The 24,188-nt window shown below is 44.9% G+C and overlaps 1 protein-coding gene across 1 annotated transcript in view; it reads right to left on the bottom strand.

The window, feature by feature from the left end:
- Positions 1-3,080: 3,080 nt before the first annotated feature.
- Positions 3,081-24,188, bottom strand: part of LOC146197685 (uncharacterized) — a 35,854-nt gene continuing 14,746 nt past the window's right edge. The window contains exons 3-7 of the mRNA XM_084597227.1: positions 20,081-20,220; positions 18,192-18,330; positions 14,604-14,759; positions 3,812-3,943; positions 3,081-3,372 (exon numbers count right to left, since the gene is read on the bottom strand). Of these exons, the coding sequence (XP_084453353.1) occupies positions 3,175-3,372; positions 3,812-3,943; positions 14,604-14,759; positions 18,192-18,330; positions 20,081-20,220 (765 nt within the window). The 3' untranslated portion in view covers positions 3,081-3,174. The remainder of the gene's footprint in view (positions 3,373-3,811; positions 3,944-14,603; positions 14,760-18,191; positions 18,331-20,080; positions 20,221-24,188) is intronic.

Below are 24,188 nucleotides of genomic sequence, written 5' to 3'. Positions count from 1 at the left end.
GAAATACGAGAAAGAACTGACGTCATATTTAAATACATCTAAAGCTTTACACGAAGAATTTTCGCGTGACCTAAAAACTATATCCAAATTTAAATGAAGGTTTCCTTTCATGTAAACGACGACAACGTCCTTTTAGAGCAGAATGCCTTCGGAGAAAAAAAATACGCGGTTAACCACTGTACGTATGAGATGAAATTAATACTGAAAGACCGTTCAATGAATAAAATCTTCTTAGGCACAACGAGGTGATACGTAATGTGTGTTCCCCATTCAAGACAACGGTTTTACGTTTCGGATAGAAAAAGCCCAAGCAGCAAAGGCGACGTACACGAGACAATAAACAGACGCGAAGTGACAGTTGCTGTGTGGCGACGGCGCACTGCTACTTGGCTAGGACAATATGCCTCCTGAAGAAAATGCCTGCAGCGTCAGGGTTTTTTCTGCCTGCCGGAGAGCGCGCGTCCGCCGTGTGGCAGCACTGTCAGATGACCCTCTAGCAAACGACACGCTGGTGGTGCAGAATGTTCTTGTGACTGTCATTGCAGTGAAATGTAAGCCTTGTGGCGCGCTGTTGTTTCGGTATTATTTGTATGTTATGTTTAGCGTAATCATTGGCGGACCGATGAGTGCACTTGCTGGAACCAATACCGACCGAATAAAAAGCATGGCTGCGCTGTTGCATTCCGTGTCGGATGTGCGGTGAGCGAAGAAGCCCGCGGCGCTTCATTTCGTGAAGTTCCTTAAAGCTTAGACCTCTGGAAAAGGTGGCTGAAGAAATTGCGAAGAAGTAACTGGCAGTCAAACACTACATCAAGTTTTTCTGTAGCTTGCAGCTTCCATTTCCAGCGAAATGACTTTAGTAAGGCCGATGTGTAAAAGATATCTCGTGCCAATCATTTTTAATCAGTGCCCGTCATACCGAAGGACGGCACCACTAAAATCTCTTTACGACAGCAGCATAAAGAAGAGAAAACGTGAAGATGATTTGGCGGTGGGCGCCGTATATTCCTCAACCTGGCGGACGCGGGCGAGAGGCCCTAGACCTTTGCGTGGGTGGCTTGAATCAAGTACATGAAGCAGCCGACCATGCAAAATCATATGTATCCGTCCATCGAACCATGTCTGCCTTACTCTCGTGCGGCAGACAAAATAAGATCGTCAGCAGCTTTCCTTGGCCAAAAATGTGGTGTGATGAACTACGCGCTTTGAACTCACGAATATGAATTCAGGCTGTAGCGCACCTACGCGTACAATACAAAAAACAACAAAAGAATAGAAAGAGAGAGAGAGAGCTGCAACCTACACCTTAAATTGTGGCCCACTCCAGGCCCAATTAGGTCAGGAACATCACAAGTTGCTCGTCCTGTTTGTTACTTATCAAAGCGCTTGTTTGTTGCAAGGTTCTTAATTCTTAAGCGGAAAAACTAGATCAATATGCCTGGTGTACCCTAACGTCGTTTAACAAGTGTGCGTCTCGCAGGGACCTCGTGGGCTGGGTTTATAGCGAAACTAATAGAACACAGCAAATGGCTTTATTTTAAGTATGTAAACGTTCTATTTATTGTAGAGGTCCCTTCCGGCGAAATCTCACCAGAAAAAGGACCTGTACGCCACAGGCTAGCTGCTCTCCAAGATCTGCTTCCCCCGTTAGAAACATCTCTCACAATGCTCCGCCGCTTGGTTACAATACACATACACCAGTTTCGCGAACTTATAAGAACATGATGTGCACGCTGCGGCATGACCGTGCACGTCAGCTTACCTGTCACTGCGTCCCAGACTTCCATCGATTGCGTGCCGTGCAGCTCTTCTTTTCCACGGGTCACCTAGCTGAACTTTAGAGTTCAGGTAATTCCGGATTATAGCATAGATTTTTCGAATTTTATATCATGTCATGGATTATTTTCCTTCTTTAACTGCTTCTCCGTATTAACTGATTTCTAGTAATTGGCAAAATTACAGCTCATCCATATGCACCATGCATGCAGTTTAGATACTCATTTTGAGGCATTTCTAGCCTTTTAAAGCACTTGCTACAGTATTAGAAGTTTCTTATATGTCCCCTTCGTAAAATGCCCTAACGATTCTCTTCAGGCCGCAGGCAAAAGGTGCCAACGACATTGTCACACCAGTCGAACCTCCGAAACTCCGAAAATGAAATTGATGACCATTTTTATCACGATTTGAAAGCCCATGCTACACACTGCGATATTCAAAACAAGTTTTCCGTAATCAAAAACAAGAAATTTGAGCCTCAAAATCCTCAAAAAGGGATAAAATGGCAGGACTGCTGTTTTATAGTCTTCATTCATAGCCTTCCAGCCATTACAACCGAAACCGAAGGTCAGCTTTGAGCGCCGCGTAGCGGTCAACCCGTGCAACGTCAGGCATGTTCTTTTGGATGCATTGGCTAGGACAAGGTATTAAATTCAGGCACTGCTGCGACGTCGGCATTTCTAAAGGAGCTGAATGATGAAACACCGATGAACTGAGATTTAGGTGCACTTTAGGATAAGGCATGCGGTCGAAGTCAGTCCGGAAGCACACGCAGTTAATGAAATAACATGCGGGGCATGTCAGTAACCACGCATATCGTTGTTGGTAAAATTAGTGTACAACTGTGACTTATAGGAGCAGTTCATAGAGACAGGGAATTACACAGCACCAGATGAACATGCTGTACTCTATTGAGTGAAACTTCAATGGACCAAACACAAAGCGCGCACGATATATACGCCGGCAGCTATGTTGAAATAATCTTGAACACGCAAAGTGACTAAGTGCGTTGTGTTACTTATACAAAGACAGAGAACAAATAACAGAATAGCTAAGCTTGTATCACTGGTCGATATTTGCTACAGAAAGGTATAGTGTAAGCGCAATCGCTCAGTAACAAACGCGATGCGTAGTGCACTGAACACGCGCGTGCACACACACAATAGTGGTAAAGCTCGAAGAGTCGCCGACTTCAAAGATTGTCACTAGCGTTCAGTTCAATACAAATACGTTCGCCATAACCGCAAAGAACAAAGTCACTGTCGGACGTAAAAGGCTCCGTTCATATCTTTCTGTTGCTGAATTCGAATCTCATTTTAACCATACAAATAAAACGGAGAAAAAATGAAGGTATTAGCGCTTGCAGCGCGGTAAGTCTGGAACTATAAGACGACCTGGTCACGGGCAGCTGAGATGAGCAATGAGGTATTGGTAGGTCAGGTTGTGGGCGTAGGGCGTGGTTTCCCGAAGCCTTTCAGTGCCCCTGAGGCCAATTTCTCTAAGGCTCGTGCATTTTCCTGCCCAGTCTTCGCACTCAAGGTCGAAGAAAGCGATGCTGATCTCCAGTTCCTTGTAGCGGCGTTTAATCAGGCACAGCTGAAGGGGCAGCAAATGTATCAGATCATGGTCGTTGCGTAGTTTCGTATGAATAATAATAATGGGCTAGATATGACAAACGTGAACGCTTTAAATAACATGAGAATAAGAACCACGGTTAAAGTCTCTGCAACTGGAAATGGGACGCAGCTCAAGTGACTACAATTTGTTCTAAAAGAAAGTGCGCACCAAACAACCAGCTGCTCCTTTCGCAATGGGGCGAAACTGCCACTTGTAATGGCAGTCGCACTCTATAAAAACTTAAGCTGTAGTTAATTCGTTATATCATGCCATTAAGCCCACTATTTCACATCACAAACCAGGGACCTGTATATAGTTAAAATAAAGAATTCACAACCCTTACAACACAGTATATTTATCCGAGCACGCAAGGTAGTCGCCATTGTCACAAAACTGAGAGAAAATAGTGCAGCCTTACCTTCTTCCTGAAGTGCAGTGCGAGATGGTAGGTGACCAGCTCCCTAAAGCGGTTGACAATGTGCGGAGAAAAGTGTTCGAAAGGCTTTCCTATGGGATTTGAGATGTCTTGGTATACGCTAAGGTCACATGCCTGAAACGAAATACACAAACATCGCTGAATTAATTACGATTTTTCTGTATTTAACCATATATATAAAGGCGAGAATCAACCAACGACGATAGGCGCAAAAATAGGAGACCAGTAAACAGCACCAGTGTTGATTTATAGGGCACAGCTGGTAGAAAGCGTCGTACACGGTGTCATGTTCTGCCGCGGGGCCGTTTACTGAGTTGTATAACTTGGTTGATGCCTTGAATTCCTTTCAAGGGATTTGGGGCTTTCGGCTCGCTTATTCATGGTGATACCTTAACACTTCCGGTGACCGTGAACTTGTATGTGTGCATTTGGGTCCACCCCAGCGCAGCCATACGGCTACAAAGGAAAGCTATACAGATACTTCGTACTTAAAAAAAAAAATTCCTCCTTGCCCGGAGATTGCACCCGGGACCACCGCCTTTCCGGGGCAGTCGCTCTACCAACTGACCTAACCAGGATGGTCAGCAGAACAGATGATAGGGCGAGAGCGAATGAACCAAAAACTCGAAATGGGAATGGTGTTCGCCAAATATTTAGGGGAATCCCCAAGGTGCAGTAGATTTGTAATAAGGGAGTAATTACTCCCTTATTAATAAGCTAATTCTACGTCGGGCCAGGGCCGAGCTCGGGCTCAGAATTTCGACCCGTACAATTCTAGCTTTGGCGGCTAAGTCCATTTCTGTGCAATTTAGCCCGTCAATTTTTATGCGCAAAGGAATGACAGTGAAGTTTCAAAAGGACATTTTTGAAATGAAAGTCGAAAGATGTGCAGTTGAATGTCACGAACATCCAATGGCACCTTTTTATGCAGCTTATATTGATATTTTGAGTAATGATTTCATGGAAGTCAATAACCTGGGTGTGACGCTACAAAATTTTAAGGTAAACTTAATAATACATATAAATAAAACGGATAGACCAATCAAGCCGAATGATTGGCGACCTCAATAATAGAATGCGCTGAAATGACCTACTTTTAAGACATTCCTTAGAAGCCATCAAAAACATGAAAAGATACGGAAGAATGTGTTATTGAATTTGTGTTCGAGCTGGTGAAATAGAACATGCACGCAGAGTAGGGGAGAAAAAAATTAACAGGGTTTCTTAGATGTCTCTCAAAAGGAAAATGGCGAAAGCCTACATTTCCTCTCCTATCATTTTCCTCTCATCGTTTGCCTCTTATCGCTAATCATTTTATCTGTTTCCATTCTTTGCGGTCATTCAAGCCGTTGTTTGACATATTGTTTGTTTTGTAGTCATGATAAGTCATATGCCTAGTCATTATAGTCATTACCACTCATAGCAAAGAATTTTTACTCATTTTCAATCAGTTGCTCTCATTTCAAGTCGTTATTTGGCATATTGGTCTTTTGGTACTCATGAGCAGTCATGATGAGTCATGCCTAGTCACTTTACTCATTTCCAATCAGTTGCTATCATTTCCAGTCGTTTGATATATTGGTAGTTTAGTAGTCATGATGAGCCATGCCTAATAATTGTAGTCATTACCACTCATAGCTAAGCATTTCAAGTCATCTTTTGGCTATTGGTCGTTTCATAGTCATGATGAGCAAGCCTAGTCATTGTAGTCATTACGAAGCATTTTCACTCATTTCCAATCAGTTGCAGTCATGCAAGTAGTATAGTTTGACATATTGTTCATTACAGGTCATTTTTAGTCATAAACTATCATCATTATTAGTCATTATATTATTCATCAACTCTATCGATGCCTATTTATAACTTTTATTCATTACCTATCACCATCAATCGTTTTCATTCTTAATCTCCCTCCTTCCACGTGCGTTATTTGCGACTAACCCATCAGCTCACAGATACGGCGCAAAAAGATTAACGATCCATGAGCTTTAAAAATTGCTGGTGGTTTAGCTATAGTTAAACCTAGTGTGTACGCGACAGATTCAGTCACAGGGTTACACACGGTAAAACTCTTTATTGTGCTTGGAGGCTTTTCTTGGCTGTCCCTAGCGAAAAAAACAGTATGAGTCACAATAACCTCATACAGATTTCTCATACTAAACTCATACAAGTCTCATACAATCATATATTTCTCATACGTTGAACGATATCTTTAGAAGAATATGTGAGATTTATACGAGTTTTGTATGAGTTTAGTATGAGAAATCGGTATGAGGTTATTGTGACTCACAGGGTTTTTTCGCTAGGGGTGGCTATCAAGAGGCTGCTATGATCTGTGTAGGATGTCTTTGTCTTGGTTTCAGCTTAGCACATCTGCACTGAGGACAGCCCGGCGCGTCTGTCTCCCCGGGCTCAATGTTGCAGCACTGGCCTGACGCACTGCGCGTTCTTCTGTATATACTCAGTCATAATGTGATGCCAGTTATTACGTGACACCGAACCATATGCCGACGTTCTAGTCACATGGCTTTGACCTTGACTTTTGACCAGGCGTTCTCATGGGATGCGACACCATAGTGAAACAAGTGTTTCGTGGTTTGACCTTTGGCTCACCTGAAAGTCATATTCCTGTGCACAGAGACCTTAGATTTTCATCGCGTGGCGAAGCTATCCCTTCAAAAATCTGACTATGATTGTCCCATTGTTAAATTACAAAATTTTGAGGATAAAAATTCCTAGAGTGCACTTAACTCTGCTTAGTTGCAGTAATGCGAAAGCATTGCGAGTTATGTCACGCCGCCTGGCGTATTCGCCTGACATTACGCTGCGGGCCTTTGCCTGGCTCGGTTCAGACGGTGTGTCTGGTGCCTTTACCGAGGTTAAACGAAACATCAGTGCAGACGACGATGTTCACTGCATATCAGTTTTACAGCCGCGACAGGCTGCGATGATATATAGTATAGTGTTCCCGGGCCTGCGCTGAGGAAACTGATTTTGTACAGACAGGCTGTGATGACAGGATCTGTACACTCCACTCATGGGCCGAGAAATGCTTTCGTATTAAAGGTAAATCTAAGCTAAATGACTGAATCGTTCTATGTGTGAATTTAAGAGGACTTAATTCTCACCCAAAATGCAACATGTTAGGGTGAATCTGAGAGACTTTTCTCGGGCTAATTGATAGCCTGAACAAAGGTGCAAGTTCCTCCTAATGTACACTACACGATGTACTATTTTAAGAGCGTTACAAGCGAGCTAGCAGCTCTTCCTAAGCGCACTAAGCTTCTCGACGAATAGCGATTAAGCGTCCACATCACTAACATTTGTATATTTCAGCATGAAGGTTTCGCAGTTTGTTTGAAAAGAGGATGATGAAAAACATTTATTATTTTTTTATATACAGGAAGGGTACGGGAGCGGTCCTTAAGGGGCCGCCCCTTACAATTACTGGGTGGTCTCCCTCTTACGAGAGCCCATTGGCGTCGGCCGCGGCCCGAGCCCGCTCGACCAAGGCTCGTTGCGCCGTCAGGTCAGAGCAGCCATGCAGGGCCGCCTCCCAGTCCTCCCGGGTAGTGTTGGGTAGGGGGGGGGGGGGGGGGGGGATTGACTGGGGTTTTTTGACATGCCAACGCCATGTGGAAAATGTCCGAGAAAGTCAAAATATTTCAATACTGCCGGGCACAGTAAAGTTTTGGTGTAAAGGCGAAGAATGCGCTCATCCGCCTTTGTGAGGCCATTGCAGGGCTTAGGATAGATTGCATGTAGAATTGAAATATTTCTTTGAAAGTATAGGCGGGATTGGATTCGGAGTCCGGTGCCGGATTTCCCGGGTTCAAACCCGACCTCGGCGGCTGCGTTTCGATGGAGGCGAAACGAAGAGGCGTCGTGTGCTGTGCGATGTCAGCGCACGTTAAAGATCCCCAGGTGGTCGAAATTACTCCGTAGCCCTCCACTACGGCTCCTCTTTCTCTCTTTCCACTTTCATTCCCACCTTCCTCCCTTCCCTTACGGTGCGGTTCGGGTGTCCACAGAGCAAGTGTGACAGTTACCGCGCCTTTCCCTTCCTGTGAACCAATTTAACTTTAACTTTAACGATGGGGGACGAGGTTGGTGCCCGGAAAGTGAGTGCGCGGGCGGCGGCATCGGCCGTTTCGTTTCACTCAAGACCAGTGTGAGCCGAAGTCCAGATAACCGTTCGATGCGCGGGGGCATCGAGATAATCACTGTTTCATAAAATTTTGCTGGCGATGTACGATATGTACCCCTGCTCGATATTGCGGCGAGCATTCCTTGAGTCGGTCATGATGACCCGTGAGTCCTGATCTGCTCCGGCTAGCGCGATGGCAACTTCTTCCGCGTGTGTTGTGTTGTGTGTACGGAACGTGAGTCCGTTTATTACAGTATTTTGATGAAAGACTGCGGAGGCCAGAGGCGTCCTACATGGCCGGAGGCGTTCATGTAGAAGATTCCATGTTTGTGTCTGTAGTGGCGAGCCAAGGCTTCCGCCCGCGCGAGACGTCTGCCACAATGGTCCCCTCGTGTCATGTTGGTCGGAAGAGGGCGCACGTGCAAAGCATATATCCACTCTGTTGGGATATGTACGGGCTCTTCCGAATCTATTGAGTGGTGGATGTGTAGTCGGGCAAAGCGACGGGGACCCAACAGCGTTTTAGACACTCTTGTGTATTGGTTCATCAAGTAGCTGGATCAACTGTTCTAGATACACGACCTGAAGGCGGCCCTAGAAAAAATGAAGCGAGGAACGGCACCAGGACGCGATCAAATCACAGTCAAAGTACTTTCCAATCTGCCTGATTCAGCATACGCCACATTTCTCGCTTACATCAACTCCATCTGGTTCGAGAAACACCACTCCAAATTGATTGGAAGACGGCGCTGGTCCCCTGCATTCCCAAAGCTAGGTCATATTGTTAGCAAGGATGGTGGTCGCCCTGACCCTGAGAAAACGGCTGCGATCGCGCAGTGTCCACCGCCCGCCGACAGGAAATCTGTGCGCAGGTTCCTTGGGCTGTGCGCTTATTATCGACGATTTGTCAGGGACTTTTCGCGCATCGCTGAGCCGTTGACGCAGCTTACAAAGGCTGACGTACCGTCTGTTGCAGAAGTTTACAGCCCAACGCGCCGGGCGGAGGTGCAGTATCGCTCCCGAGAGGCGGCGCTGCGCCCGCCAGCTCTGCCTGGTGACGCAGCTATAAAGAGTGAGGAGGCTTATACTCTTTCCCTCATCCCGCGGCTGAGAGCAAAGATGTGCGATATCAACCGCGGGATGAGGGGAAGAGAGCAAGCCTCCTCACTCTTTATACTACGTCACCAGGCAGCGCCGGCAGGCGCAGCGCCGCCTCTCGGGAGCGATACGGCTCCTCCGCCCCACGCGTTGGGCTGCAAACTTCTGCAGCAGACGGTACCTTCTAAATGGGAAGCGCCACGAGAAGAAGCCTTCGACGAACTTATGCGCCGCCTGCAGTGACCTCCGGTACTTATCCACTTTGATGAAAACACCGAGACCGAAATTCATACTGACGCGAGCAGTGTGGGCCTAGGAGCCGTTCTCGTCCAGAAGAGTGTCGGACAGGAGAAAGTAATCGCCTACGCTAGCAGGTCTCTCACAAAAGCCGAAGTCAATTACTCAACGACCGATGAGGAGTGCCTCGCGATCATCTGGGCTACTTCTAAGCTTCGTTCATACTCATACGATCGACCATTCAAGGTGTAAGCGACTACCACGCGCTCTGCTGGCTGGCTAATTTGAAAGACCCCTCCGGCCGTCTTGCCCGATGGAGCCTAAGAATTTGACTTGACTGTAGTCTATAAGTCGGGCCGCAAGCATACCGACGCAGACTGCTTGTCCCGCGCTCTCATCGACGCTCCCCCGAAGGACGATGACGACTACGCCTTTCTGGGGCCAGTAAGCGCCAGGAGTATTGCAAAACAGTGATGAGATCCTCAGCTGAAAGACCTAGCCGATTACTTGGAAGGTTAGACCGCTTCCCTTCATGCTGTGTTTAGGCGTCAGTTATCGTCGTTCGCTTTAAGCAATGACGTCCTCGTAAAGAAGAACTTCGCTCCCAACAAGACCGCGCAGCTTCTTGTCGTGCCTAAAAGCCTCAGTCAGGAAATTCTTCATGCGTTACACGACGAGCAAACAGCAGGACATCTCGGGTTTGCGCGCACGTTGCATCGAATCCAGGAGAAGTACTACTGGCCACGACTGCCTGCCGACGTTGCCCATCACGTGAAAACGTGCCGTGAGTGCCAGCAACGCAAGACGCCACCGATCAGACCAGCTGGGCTACTGAACCTGATACCGCCCCCAACCTTGCCCTCTCAACGAATTGGGATGGATCTCCTCGGCCCCTTTCCATCTTCATCTGCGGGTAACAAGTGCGGGTAAGTGGCCACCGACTACCTTACGCGCTACGCCGAAGCAAAAATACTGCCCAATGGTACTGCGGCAGAAGTCGCTAAGTTTTTTGTTGAACAATTTTTTTTTCGACACGGCGCCCCCGCAGTACTCATCATGGACAGGGGAACGGCATTTACGGCAGAGCTGACGCAAGCCATTCTGGAATACAGTCATAGAAGGCATCGACGAACTACTGCGTACCATCCACAGACAAATGGACTTACAAAACTATTGCGGATATGATTGCAATGTACATCGACGGCGAACACAAGACATGGGGCGCCATTCTACCCTACGTCATCTTAATACCGCTGTTCAGGAGACAACCAGGTCGACCCCGTTCAGCCTTGTGTACAGCAGGGAGCCCACGACGACGCTTGACGCAATGCTGCCCCACAACCGATGAGGAGAATCTGGACGTCGCCGCCTACCTTCAACGTGCACAGGAAGCCCAAAGACTCGCCCAAATGCGCATTAAAGATCAGCAACGAACCGACGCCCGACGTTACAACTTACGACGACGCGATGCTGAGTACAAGCCCGGAGATCAAGTCTGGGTTTAGAAGCCGAATCGCCGCCGCAGACTGAGCGAAAAGTTATACACTCTGAAGGGCTAGTAGGTTCGTAATAACTGAACGGGTAAAACTGCGCGAAAAAGATGGGACGAAAGAAACACACAGGCACAAACAAGCCTTGTTTGTGCCTGTGTGTTTCTTTCGTCCCGTCTTTTTCGCGCAGTTTTACCCGTTCAATGGGCGAAAGGCTTTTACGCCGATACTTCGGCCCGTACAAGGTGCTTCGCCGACTAGAACAATTTAACAACGAGGTCGTTCCGGACGGCGCGGCAGCATCACAGCGGCATCCAGCATACATGTCGCTGGATGCCGCTGCATGCATAATATGGCATCCTGAATGCCATATTATGCATGCTAAAGGCTATTCATGTTTGCTTTCCAATGTTTATGTTAATTAATGTCTGTCTATTTTGAAACATCCAGAGGATGTTTTTTTTTAAGGGTGGAGTAATGCCGCGAACTGTTTAAATCTATTTATTTTTGTTCTACAGCCGCTGGCATGCATGCTGCTTTATCATTGTTATTCTGGCGCACTTACCAATTTTGTATCCCGTGTTTGTTCATGCTCGTTGTCGCGATACGACGCGTTATCATTTTCTTTGTCGCGAACGATGCGCCGAGATCTGTCTCGAAGATTCTGATCACTCGCGTATGTGTCTGCAATGTTCCGGGTTGTGCTAGTGGCAGTTTGTGACGTTATCTAGATTGTTCTGTGCAGCCTTTAAATTGAGCGTTGCCGAGTGTGACGAGCATTCTTTGTTCGACGATCGATGAGCACGTTTGTTTCTATCGCCGCCGCCGAGTTTCTTAGTTCTTTTGCGGGCGCAAGTCAGCCCAAATAAAGAGGTTCTTTAGTGCAATCATCGACCCTTCAATTGTGTCGTCGACCTCGTCACCACTATGTGACAATATTACGCACACGCTTTCAAGAGACTATGCAGATTTTCGTCGTTCGAGTTTTTGTCGTTCAGCATGGCTCTTTGCGAGGTCAGTCTTGAAAAACGCAGCTCTTAGAGTTAATTGCTAATCTTCGTCATGCCATTCACTCTTCGTTGCATACAGACGCGATATTTTCAGTCCCTCAGGAAGGCTTTTTATATTGTTTCACACCTTCGCCTCATTATGAAGCTTACAGGTGTAAACGTAAATGCGAAGGTTGTTTCGCGAAAATATAGTTTTGTATCAAATCGCACCCAGCCATTTTTCGGTACTAACTATTCATCGCCATTTGCCCACGGGAAATCTAGAGTGCCATATCATTCTGTACTCGTGTCTATACGTTTTCTTTTTAATTTACTCATGCATGAGTGACATCAGTGATAACCTGTACTTTAGAGTCACGGTATTTTCAGAGGATTGCGTGGTGTATGGAAAAATTAACTGCCCTACGGATGGAAACTGTTTACAGAGGGACCAAATATATCTTGGCAATTGGTTCAGATCTGAAATGGCGAATGGAGATTAACGTGTGTAAAAGAAAACCACAGGGTTATGCTGCATTAGTCTGCTCCAAACTCGAATACGCATCGCTTATATGTGTTCTAAATCAGTCTTTTTAATAAATACGTATTAATACCTTAATAGCAACGCTACCCGATTCGGATAAGTTAATGTACTACTTATGCACAGGAAACGTATCTGGGTTAAAAGGTCCCTTAGCTGAACACTTTTCCAGAAACGCAGATTGCTCGCCCTTCTTGCCCTTCTTTGACAAGCTTTATCAACATAATTAACCTTTTCATGCGTTATACATCGCACACGCTAATCAAGTATTTCCGCAACTGGATCGCCGGTGCAATATACAGGCTATTTTTAACAGCATGCACCATAGGGCGAGTTGAGTTCGTCTTTAAAACGAGCGCAAAAGAAACAACGGGCCAACGGAGAGAGAAGACGAGAGGGGCGCTAACAATGTTTATCGGTAAAACACAGGAAACATATAAAGTGAATACGCGCGAAACTAAATAAAAACAAAACAAACAGAGAAAAACATCAAGGATTAGATTCCACGGGAAAGGCACTTGTCGAGGAACGCTATCTCGTTTGCCTTTAAAACAACGGACGGTTTTGCCGCATCCGAGTGCGGGTTCTTAGCAATGCAGTGAACTTCGAAAATGTCCCTGCCTTTCTCATTAATGCTGTTGCATTCAATAGCCGTACCTTTTCCGTATTGTATTCAATCGTCGTATTAAGAAAGTCTTGCCGGCAAAGGATACCTTCGTCCTTGATGTTTTTCTGAGTTTGGTTTTAGTTTCATGTCTTTCCCATTATATATTTCCTGTGTTTTTCCAATGAACATTCAGTTGTTAGACAGTTACCGCATTGTCTTCTCTTTTGTTGGTCATTTTTCTCCTTTGCACTGGTCTTGAAGCCTTTTTTATCCGTACAAACCTTTTCTTTCACTCATTAAACAAGCGGGTCTTCCTGCCATTCGTTACTGAAATAAGTTGAAACATGGCGTATATCATTGACCACTACTCATTAGTTGACAGCCTGACGCGACAATATAAGAGCAGCACAGTTTTACCCGATAACGTGTAAGTTCCGAATTAACTGAAAGTTTTCTGTGTTGCGTATGTTTTGTGTGCTAAAACCTCTACTGTGCCCTCCCCCCCTCTTCCTCACTCTGTAATGTCCGCTCTGGTCGTCAGGGCAACTGATAACTAATGCTGTCTCCGAAAAAATATGAGTAAAGAGCGCAATTCATTCAGTAATCTTCAAAAAGCTTGACAAATTGAGGATTTCTGAGAAGTTTGTTGCAGACCTGTTACTTTGTAAATTATTAGTTCCTCTTTACTCTATCCTATTTAACAAACCATTGTAGGAAGAAATATGGCAGTTAAATTTATTTCCAAAACATTTATGTTTTTATGTTGAGAAAAGTGGATGTATTTTTATTATGGAGAGCTTCATGCCAATGTAGGCGCATTACTGTTTTCGTATGTCCTGAATTCGCCGTGGTTGTCCATGTATATTCGGAATTCAGTCTCTCAAGCAAAGAACGCGGAATCGAATCGCTCTGCAGAGGTTGCATTTCGGTGGAGATGAAATGAAAAAACAAAAACAAAAACATAAATATTTAACATGAATAATGCGCAGGTGAATGGGCTACCATTTGAGTCCCGATTACGTGATCAATTTCTGTTTAACTGAATTCGCTTGCACCAATGATAACTATAGGTTCAGTTGTGAAATGTTTCTTGTTTTCTGGCTGCCTAATTATTTTTCATTATTGTTGACATTTTTCAGTCAGGTAAAATCAGGTCTTCAGGAGTGAACAAATTTTCCTTTTCCTTATTGCACCTCCGACATCATACAGCGTTGCAACGACTGATGCCATGGCAATAGTGGCAAGCGGAAAAAAAATTATCTGGGCGCGCCATTTCTAAGAAAAAAAAAAGTTGCATGATGCAAAGATCTCATACACGACACAACGTCACTCAAATGGCGTGCATATATAATACAATGTCATATATCACCATAAAGAATGGAAGATTGCATTATATAACTGTTTCGATAGGGATATGAAAGAAAACAAAATTATCTGTGGTTTTAACAAGCTCGAGTTTACTGTTTTGTTTATTTTCTTGGTCATATTACGTGAAATATATTCTGTATTTAGCACGGCTGGGAATCAGTCTAGGCTGCCGTTGGCCGCGTGAAACTCTGTTTTGAAAATAATATTGATGCTTCCAATACATAGAAGCCAAACGCTCTGAGAAATATCCTTGCAGAGTGCGTCAAGCAACACCGTACGCCCGTCACATGGGCTCACCTTAGCAGACGTGAACGTCTCGACACCTTGGCAAGGCTGGTCGATCTCCACCTCACCGCTTGCGTTATAGACGCGCGTACACAAAGAGAACGAGACGGAGAGCGAAGGCAGCTTATTCCACTGGCTGCTGCTGTTCACCCAGTCCATCACCTGGTACTGAGCACGTTGGCAGGTATGAAAGCAAGAAGTACGATACGATGATAGATCAGATAGTGAGAACGTCAAAAAGTATAGAGGGCACAATAGTTTGATGCAACACAATGCGGCTCAGCAGCACTATCGATAATCAGTGGAACAGATATAAGGCAGGGCATTGAGACACACGAGAAAGAATTGATGACTATTTTGGTTTACTGAAATATTTATGGAGATGATAACAGAAAATATAAAAACAATATTCACTTTGGGTGCAGATTATATGAACCTAAATAGAAACTTCGGGAGTGCCATAAAAAGTGTGAGGGTATCTTCATTCTAGTCTTTTCTGCATTTACACTCTAATCCTTTTCAGGTTGTTGCAGGGGCGGAGTAGTGATGCGCAGAGTCAAAGAACGATTTTGAAAATTTAAAATTAAGAAAAATAAAAGCTATAAAGAAAAGGAATGCGGAACAAATAAAGGTTCCAGAAGAAAATAAAACTAAACATTAGGCTTAGTCGGCACAAACATGGCCGAGCATAATAGCAAGCAATTAGGTGTACTGTTATAAGAAAACGTTCGCGGCTGCAATCATTAAGTGAAATTATATTCACAGTTGAGTTATGCGGCAGGCTACACTACTAAAAAGGCGCGTGACGGAGGCCTAACGCTGTTTTGCAGAAGTTTGAGAGGATACCAAACAGCTGAAGTGTATGTTGATATGCAACGCGCGCGCACGCACGCACGCACGCACACGCACACGCGCACACACACACACACACACACACACACACACACACACACACACACACACACACACACACACACACACACACACACACACACACACACACACACACACACACACACACACACACACACACACACACACACACACACACACACACACACACACACACACACACACACACACACACACACACACACACACACACACACACACACACACACACACACACACACACACACACACACACACACACACACACACACACACACACACACACACACACACACACACACGCACGCAATCTCTAGCCGTTCCTGGACTAGGCACTGGAAAATTCTGTTGCAGACGTCGCAAGTTTCAAGACATGTTTGTTTTTAATACATTGCATTACCCCAAAAAATGACACGTATTGACTGAGAGCGTTATAAACTTTTACCATTAATATAGGAGAACTTTTCTGTGACTTTACGCGAGTATAGACTATTGTCGTGTCGTTAATGTTTTCAACAAATAACTGTACATCAAGTTGAGATTCGCGAAAGCCACTTGGGCTATGACGCCATGATAGAGAGCAACTTTGTGGTAATTTGACAGAAATAGCAAGTAGAGTGGCGCAGAACAAAAAAGAAAGAAAGAGTCGAATGACTAAAGGCTCTGCCTGAACGGAAGGGAGGCTTTCTTTAGCTCTTTTGGGATGAAGGAATTAGGAGAGATGGGCGTGTATCTGCGGCATTACAAAAAGCTGCTGAAATTACAGCCAATGTGAAAATTTCACTGTGCTATGCAAGCGTGCTTGTAGTGAACTTGTCATCAGAAAAATTCTTCTTTAGTGCTTGTAGCGCTCAGCGCACGTGCGAGAATCGTCAGCCACACGAGCACTTTGTTACTCACGGATGAAGAACCGCTGCGCCGTTAACATCACCTGATTACTTTAGTCATGACAAAGCCCTTTAAACATTGGCTAACAAAGAATGCTGTCACCCGAGAGATACAGGGCGCTGTTATCGCAGAATGAAACGGATGCCGGATCACCATCACTTCTTGGCTGTTACCAAACTTATTTTAATATTGCGTGCCCTTGGTTATTTTGTGGTCACGTGAAGACCGCATTGAGCTCTCCCTGCTTGCTATAAGAAGCGACTGATCATCATGTTCGTGCGGCTTCGCCATTGAAAGAAATAAATATGGAATAAAATCTAGGCCAAGGCAAGCAGAAGTTTCTGGCGCAATCGTATATATAGAATGCGCGAGTCACAATGCCCAAGACTCCAATATTATAGCGCTGGAAAGCAAAATTTTGAATTGTTAAGTCGAATGGGCTTCCATATCAAAGCTTTTCTGGGAAGCCAGGTTTTTGCGACACCAAGATGATCGTGCAAAGGTGCTAAAGTGATCTAATATGAAGCTACCGCAAAACCTTGGTTTCGTATTTGTACAGCTTGGGGTCGCTTCTCTTCACTACTTGAGTGAAACTGGTTTGGTTTATACGGTTTAACGTCTCAAAGGGACTCAGACTATGAGGAACGCCGTTGTCGAGGGCTCCTGAAATTTCGGCAGCTGGGGTTCTTTAACCTGCACTGGCGTTGCACAGCACACAGGTGCCTTGCTTTTGGCTTTGGCCGCCGTGGCCGGAATTCGATCCCGCATACTTGTGTACAGCAGTCTAGCTCCCTAACCATTCCGCCATCGCTGCGTGGCCTTGAATACAACTCTGTTAGGGGTTGACTACTGCTAGAGGGAAGCTGCGACAGCAGCATGCTTTCTACCAGCCGTCTTTAACTTTTCCACATCATTAAAGAATAACTCTCCGGTGCCTGGTTTGACTTCATTTATAATTTCTTTTTTTCGCACGAACAACAACGTAATATGGGGTTTCGCCACTCATGACCATTCCAAGTGGTACGCCACAACTAGAGCTGTTGCTTCTAACTGCGAAACTGTGGAAGAAAGGTTTTTCTGCAGGGCATATGATTTTCCATCATTGTTTGCTTCAGCTATGACCGAAAGGGGTTGTGCGAAAAAAATGACAGCGCATTTTAGCAGCTTATCCTAGGCTTAATGCGGCAGCTTGTGTGCAAATTAACTGAATGAATTTATCACTCGTCGCATAGAGACAAAATTAAACGCATGTTTGAAAAATAGACTAAGCCGTATATTAACAGACGAGGATATAATCCTTAAGTTCTGGTTGATCAGAATGATTTGCATTTGCAATAATGTCATTTCACATTCGCAGCACTGCGTTTAAGTCGTTCTGCGGGCTGCTGTTTGGTAGCAAAAAATGGCCGATAGCCAACCTTGCTATTGAGAATTTCTCTTCTCGTTTCTCCAGCGTAGCGCGCTTCGTAGTGCCCGCAGTGGCTTAAATGTAGAGTCAACTTGACATACCATACGCCACCTGAGAGCGGCGTGCAGTATACAGAGCTTCATAAGGTCGGCTACAAAAATTAGTAATGTCATCCGGACTATTTTGCCTGCGGTGTGATGCTTATGTTGCTACGTTTGTTATTGTGAAGTATTCCTATCAATGCTGTAATTATGAGCTAATTTGTACTACGTTTTGAAGCAACTCCGCAGTTGGTTTTTACGAATTAATAGCTTTCTCATATTTTAGTCATTGCTGGTTCACTTCATGACCCCTGCTGCTAAGGAAGCATGAGCTAAGTGCCACAAAAAAGAAAAAAAAAAAACAGAGCTTACCGCGCCCAAAATGTTGGTGTTGTTTGCCCTGCTTAGGTCAAGCGGCGACGCTCCCGTAATCCAACATGCGGGATATCCCGCGGTGACCTCGTTCTCCGAGAAGTGGGTCCACGGCACGAAGCCGTCCACCGGAAAATCCCTGCAGCGCCAGCACAAAATGGACAAAACTAAGTGCACTAAGTGCATGCTTCATCGCCACAATACGCGCATCGACCGTTACAGCTGTGAACAACCAGGCGAGCATAATTTCTGTAAAGCTTGCACTGAACTGAAAACACGTAGTTTGGTATTGTTCGGCATACGTTTAATTTCATTTGAAGGTTGCGATACGCAACCGGTATTTTAGCGATATCGCCTTTTAAGGGATAGCGTTTTCAGAGCTCGAACTAACAAATTGGGGTTGAATAGCAAAATAATTGTGATATAAACTCACCGTGTTCGACAAAATACACGAAAAAATACAGAAATAATTAACGTGTGCCATCTGTGCATGCTGATAGGTGATAGCAAAGTGTAAAAGTAAAAAAAAAAACAAAGCTTGTGGTGCGTTATTCTCTTCTTTCGTCTTCGTGTTTTGCGCTGTTATATTTTTAAATAAAAAGAAGAGTCTACTAGAAATACAGCTTTGCTGCACGCATGGGTATGCAGCTTTCTATTCAACCCAGTAAAGACCGCAAGGGCGCGTTCAGCATTACACATAACCGCGTACTTTGGGCGTAGGAGGATATGTAAAGGCTGACGTGGTGGGGAGCTTTGGCATTCAGTCCTTCGCAACAAACCTGTAAAAAGTCAGCGACTCTGCAATGCGGCCTTAATTATTCTTCATTATGTTTTCTTATAGCTTTGTTTTGCGAGGCATAGGCGGTATTCATATGTTTACCTCTTTTTTTCTTACTCTTCACATGCATGAGCGTATGACAGCAACAAAAACCAGGAGGAAAATGGAAGTCGAAATGGATTGGCAAGCACGTGGACGTGATCTGCAATGAAGGTCACTTTGTTTTCAGGTTTTATGGCAAGTTTTATTCGGACAAAATGATTATTAATTTCTGAACTTGATTTACAACGTATGTTTTCAGCCTTAGCCGTAAACTAATACTACAGCCGCATTACAAAATAAAGCCTCGTGGTGAACGACTTTATAATTCGACTTTTAGACGAGAAAATTTAATAGAAAATAAAAGCACCCTCTACCTAATAAAGCCGTGTAATCAAACAGTATAACCGAATTCGAAACACAACTCGAGTTTGATTACATATCTATAGTCCCGAAAGTCTGTCCTTAAGTTAACAACGGGACAATGAACGAAGGTAATACGAAGGTAATACATATGAGATATTTTAGCTGCGCCTTTACGAGTATGAGGCGGTAAAGTTAATGGCCCCGGTCTGCAGTCTGCGGGTCCCTTTGCGGTTCTTCATTCATGCATATGTAGTTTTTACTCGGCTAATTACCAATTACTTGTGCCTGTCATATGTCGCACATTCTTGTTAGCATGATTATAAGGTACGCGATCCACCACTGCGGTTTGTAGGCGACCTCCCGACATAAATATACAGCCCCAGTCCAACTAAGCCTTACGAATGGGCCTGCATGGCCCAGAGGTAGCGTGCCTGTCTCGACATGTAGTAGGCCTGGGAGGTTGATTTTTATTTCACCCTCCAACCTCAATGGCGGAACATACGTTGGCAGCCAAGGGGAATCGTATTACTCCCACAATCCATCGACGAATCAGTGCTTAGCCATGTGAAGCTGGCACCTGCTAGAGCCATGGCAGATATTTTTTAGTGCCGACAGTGCGGATGCCGGATTTTCTGCAGGACGGGGAATTTGACGCTGACGCGTTAAGACGAAACCACTTTCTGTGACTATAAAAACCAGTGCTCACTGTAATTCCGAGCTCACTGCAGGAAGAAACATGTCTTTGTTGGCTGGCCATATCCGGATGCCCAGGATCACGAAACCGAACTCGGGTGCACGAGGATGAGGGTGGTCTTGCTTCAGCTCCTCCTGCCTAATACGCAACTTCTGCGGCCACCAGCAGGTACATAGATAGAATGAGGAAGAGATGGCCGGTGGTTGGAAAGGGAAACAAAACATTAGTAGAGGTTTAGCATAGGTAAACATTGTATTAAGCGAAAGCTTCACAGCATGGTTACGCTTGATACAACTCTTTATTCAGATATGGTTTCAACTTGTAGTTTTCCTTGGTCCTGGCTTGAACTAACATTCTGGCTAGGCGCAATGTGCACAGCTCTGTGGTAAGAGCCATGGTTTCAACTTGCTTAACGATAAATTTAGACTCTAGTATTTATTTGGTGAAGACTAGAGATCCACCGTTGGGTGGTTGAGCTAGGTTGTTTGGCACTCAAGTCTAAATAATTTTTTTTTTGTTTTGTTTGGTTTGGTTTGCAGGGCTTAGCGTTCCAAAGCGACACAGGCTATGAGAGACGCCGTAGTGAAGGACTCCGGACATTTTGACCAACTGAGGTTCTTTAACGTGCACTGATATCGCACTGCACACGGGCGCCTTGCTTTTCGCCTCCGTCTAAAAGTGTCCGCCGAGGCCGGGATTCGATCCCTCATTTTTGGAACAGTAGTCGAGCGTCATAATCACTGCGCCACCCCGGCAGGGTAAATCAAATCTTTCGTTCAGGCCTTCGACGAAGGTTCCAACCCTTCGTTGAGATTTGCAAAGTATGGCTCCACCCCCTTCAATTCTCTCCTCAGCTCCAAGTTTGAAATGTGAAATGTCAAAGGTCAAAGGGCTAAGGTCATGATCTTCTGGTGCGACATCAAGGTGGTCCACAGGATTACACTGAAGGACTGAGCTGTGGTGTGAGTTCTGGCCATGCATGACCTCTAGCTCAATAAAGCTCAAATTTAGTGCCACGCGAAGACCAGCTCTACCTAGTGTAGTGAAGCTTTCGCTTAAAAAATGACAGCACATCGATCGAGAAAACAAGAGCCATAATAACAATAGCAGGAATATATGCTGTGGGCAAAATTGTGCTGTATGTCGTCCGTTGTGTCATACACTCTAAGAAAAAAGGGTGTGCGAAAGGGGTAAAAAGGGCATAGCATGGTCCTTTACCCCCTTTAGAAGGCCTTGGGGGTAACTTTGCACCTGCTGGAAGCAGGTCCCTATTCACTTACCCCCTCTTAGAAAACTTGCACCCTACTGCAACCCTACTTACCCTCTCTACCAGCGTTTGTGTGTTTGTGTGTGTGTTCGTGCCCCTTAGACAGCGGTGTGCATAGTTTGGGCACATGTCACGATGGGGCGCTCGTGCAGCATTCTGTCCCATCATGTCTCGTTCCTGCACCGTCGCTTTCAGAGAGGGGACGCCTTTTGTGCCACCTTCGCCACTGTTTTTCTCTCGCAGCGTTTGGGTCCCTCTCCATGTTTACTCTCCCCAGTCAGGAACTGCAAGCTGCAGGTGTGTCCTGGTTTCTATGGGGGGACGTAATGACTGCTAAACTGCTTCTAAATTGTAATGAAACAGCAGATACTTTTGTTTTGCTTGTGGGAGTAATGCTCTGGCAGTGCACAGCCTGTTTCAGGCTTATAGTGGAGCCACTCCGACTGCATAGCGAACTGTCACGGGCCGTTCTGCAAACGTATTTCCTAAGCTGCTTAAAGGAAAGAAAAGGCACAGTATCTGTCACACTAACTGGTAGAATCCTGAACCACACCGTAAGGGGAAGCTTGAGAAGCTTCGAAGGAAGGTGGATTAAAAGAAGAGAGAGAAAGAGGTGCTGGTTGTGTTCAGCAACAAAATTATGCACATATTTGATTTTACCTGAAGCGCATACAGCTCGTTCGGCCGACAAGGCATCGCCATTGCCATGGTCGTCGCCGAAACTCGCAACTCGTGGAAAAATATATGCTCTGTTTTATATTAAAATCTTGATAAAATCGATTCCTTATACAACTTTCAGGGTGGTGTCATACCCTTTTCGCGTCACATTTAGCATCCATCTGCTAGTCATGTTGAAGGTTAGTTTGCGACAGAGATTGGAACCAACGACCTATGTACAGCTGCCGAAATCTTAACTGACGTTCGTGACGGCAGTACTTTCTGTAATCCTGAGTGTTACAGAGCAGCTAACCTGCGAAAAGTCAAGTATAACAAATGGCTCACCAAGATTTTGCGTAATCTTGATCATCTGGCAAGTATTGTCCTTATTAAGGCGCAGGAGCATAGAAAAGGAGGTCGTCATGCGCACGCCAGTTAAAGATTTGGCCGGCTCTACCTCCGTTTTTATGCCTTTCATTTTAAAGTTCGCCGTTCACCGAGAAGTGAGGCAGATAGAGCACCTTCCGTTCCTCCAAACAAAGCAAACCAAAGGCGTTAATCACATTGCCAAACTCTGCGTCTCTTAACGGCAAGAATTCGCGGAATGAAAACGCCGTGTTAAAGGCGCTATCGCGTCTACAGCTTTGGTGTCATGCTGGCTTGAAATTATTTAATTTTAAAGCGTTAACTAGAGGCAGGCTGGTGGGCAGCTGAAAGCTGTGACACTCGAGGACAAACTTCATCAAAAGTTGAGTCTTTCTACTAGTTTTTTGTTGAATGCGACCAGCTAGACTGAAAATAAGGATTTCTTCACCCTCATTTACTGTACCGCGGAAAGTATGTCAGTCGGACATTCTTAGTTTACAAATGGACACACACACACGTATGTATAATATATATATATATATATATATATATATATATATATATATATATATATATATATATGCTTAAATTGACCATTAAAAAGACAAAAATCATGGCGTCTGCCCCTATCAAGTCCTGGAGCATCAAGGGACAAGAAGTGGAAGCTGTGACAGATTTTCTCTTCTTGGGCTCCAAGATTACCCCGGAAAGAGACTGCAGCCATGAAATTGGGAGACGCCTGCTTCTGGGCAAGAGAGCCATGGCTAGCCTTGACCGCCTAGTAAAGAGCAGAGACATTACACTGCCAACCAAGATCCGTATAACTCGTGCTATGGTCTTTCCAGTTGTGATGTATGGATGCGAGAGTTGGACTGTGAAGAAGGCTGACCGCCGAAGAACTGACGCGTTTGAATTGTGGTGCTGGCGGAGACTCTTGAGAGTTCCTTGGACGGCCAGAAGATCAAATCAGTCGATATTGTCGACCATAAACCCTGACTGCTCATTGGAGGGTCAAATTCTAAAGTTAAAGCTCAGCTACTTTGGTCATCTGATGAGAAGAGAGGAGTCGCTGGAGAAAGATCTGATGTTGGGAAAGTTTGAGGGTCACCGGAGAAGGGATAGGCAGCGAACGCGATGGTTGGATGGCATCCTCGAGGCGCTGCAGATGAAGTTATGTGATGTTAGGAAGATAGTAGGAGACCGGAAAGCGTGGCGTAATATGGTCCATTATATATATATATATATATATATATATATATATATATATATAGCCGGAAAGCGTGGCGTAATATGGTCCATATATATATATATATATATATATATATATATATATATATATATATATATATATATATATATAGCTCAAAAATTCGGGCAGAAATGGCATTTTGTCGATGGTATGGTTCTTGCCTGATTCGATCAGAAGTTGGATGTTCCCATTGTATGCGACGGCAATGCCGGTGCTATCGCTGAGGCAGTGGCTTGTCTTGCATCGCAGCAGCCGCATATTATGGGAACATTCGACTTCTGATCGAATCAGGCAAGTACGCCAAACAACTTTATTATTAAAAATACCAACGGCAAAATTCCATTTCTGTGCGAAATTTTAGCTGCGAGGATTTTGCGGTTTAGTTTGGAGGAGCATTCTACAGCGCGCTGGTAATTGTGCAACGCCCTGTATATTCCTGGGTCTCCTCTTTTAGAAAGTTTTTATGTTTCTGCAAACGACCTACCTGCCTGTCTGTCCTATAAATGCACTTTTCCACGGGCCGTCGGAATGCGGTAAATAACTCGTCTTGCCTCGACCAAGGTTTTCATTTGCTTGATCTT

Source organism: Amblyomma maculatum, chromosome 3 (assembly GCF_055883805.1).
Source record: "Amblyomma maculatum isolate TAMU_Amacu chromosome 3, ASM5588380v1, whole genome shotgun sequence".
NCBI classification, from domain to species: Eukaryota; Metazoa; Arthropoda; class Arachnida; order Ixodida; family Ixodidae; genus Amblyomma; species Amblyomma maculatum.
The sequence above is the reverse complement of the archived record's forward strand: the minus strand, read 5'-3'. Positions and strand labels throughout refer to the sequence as shown.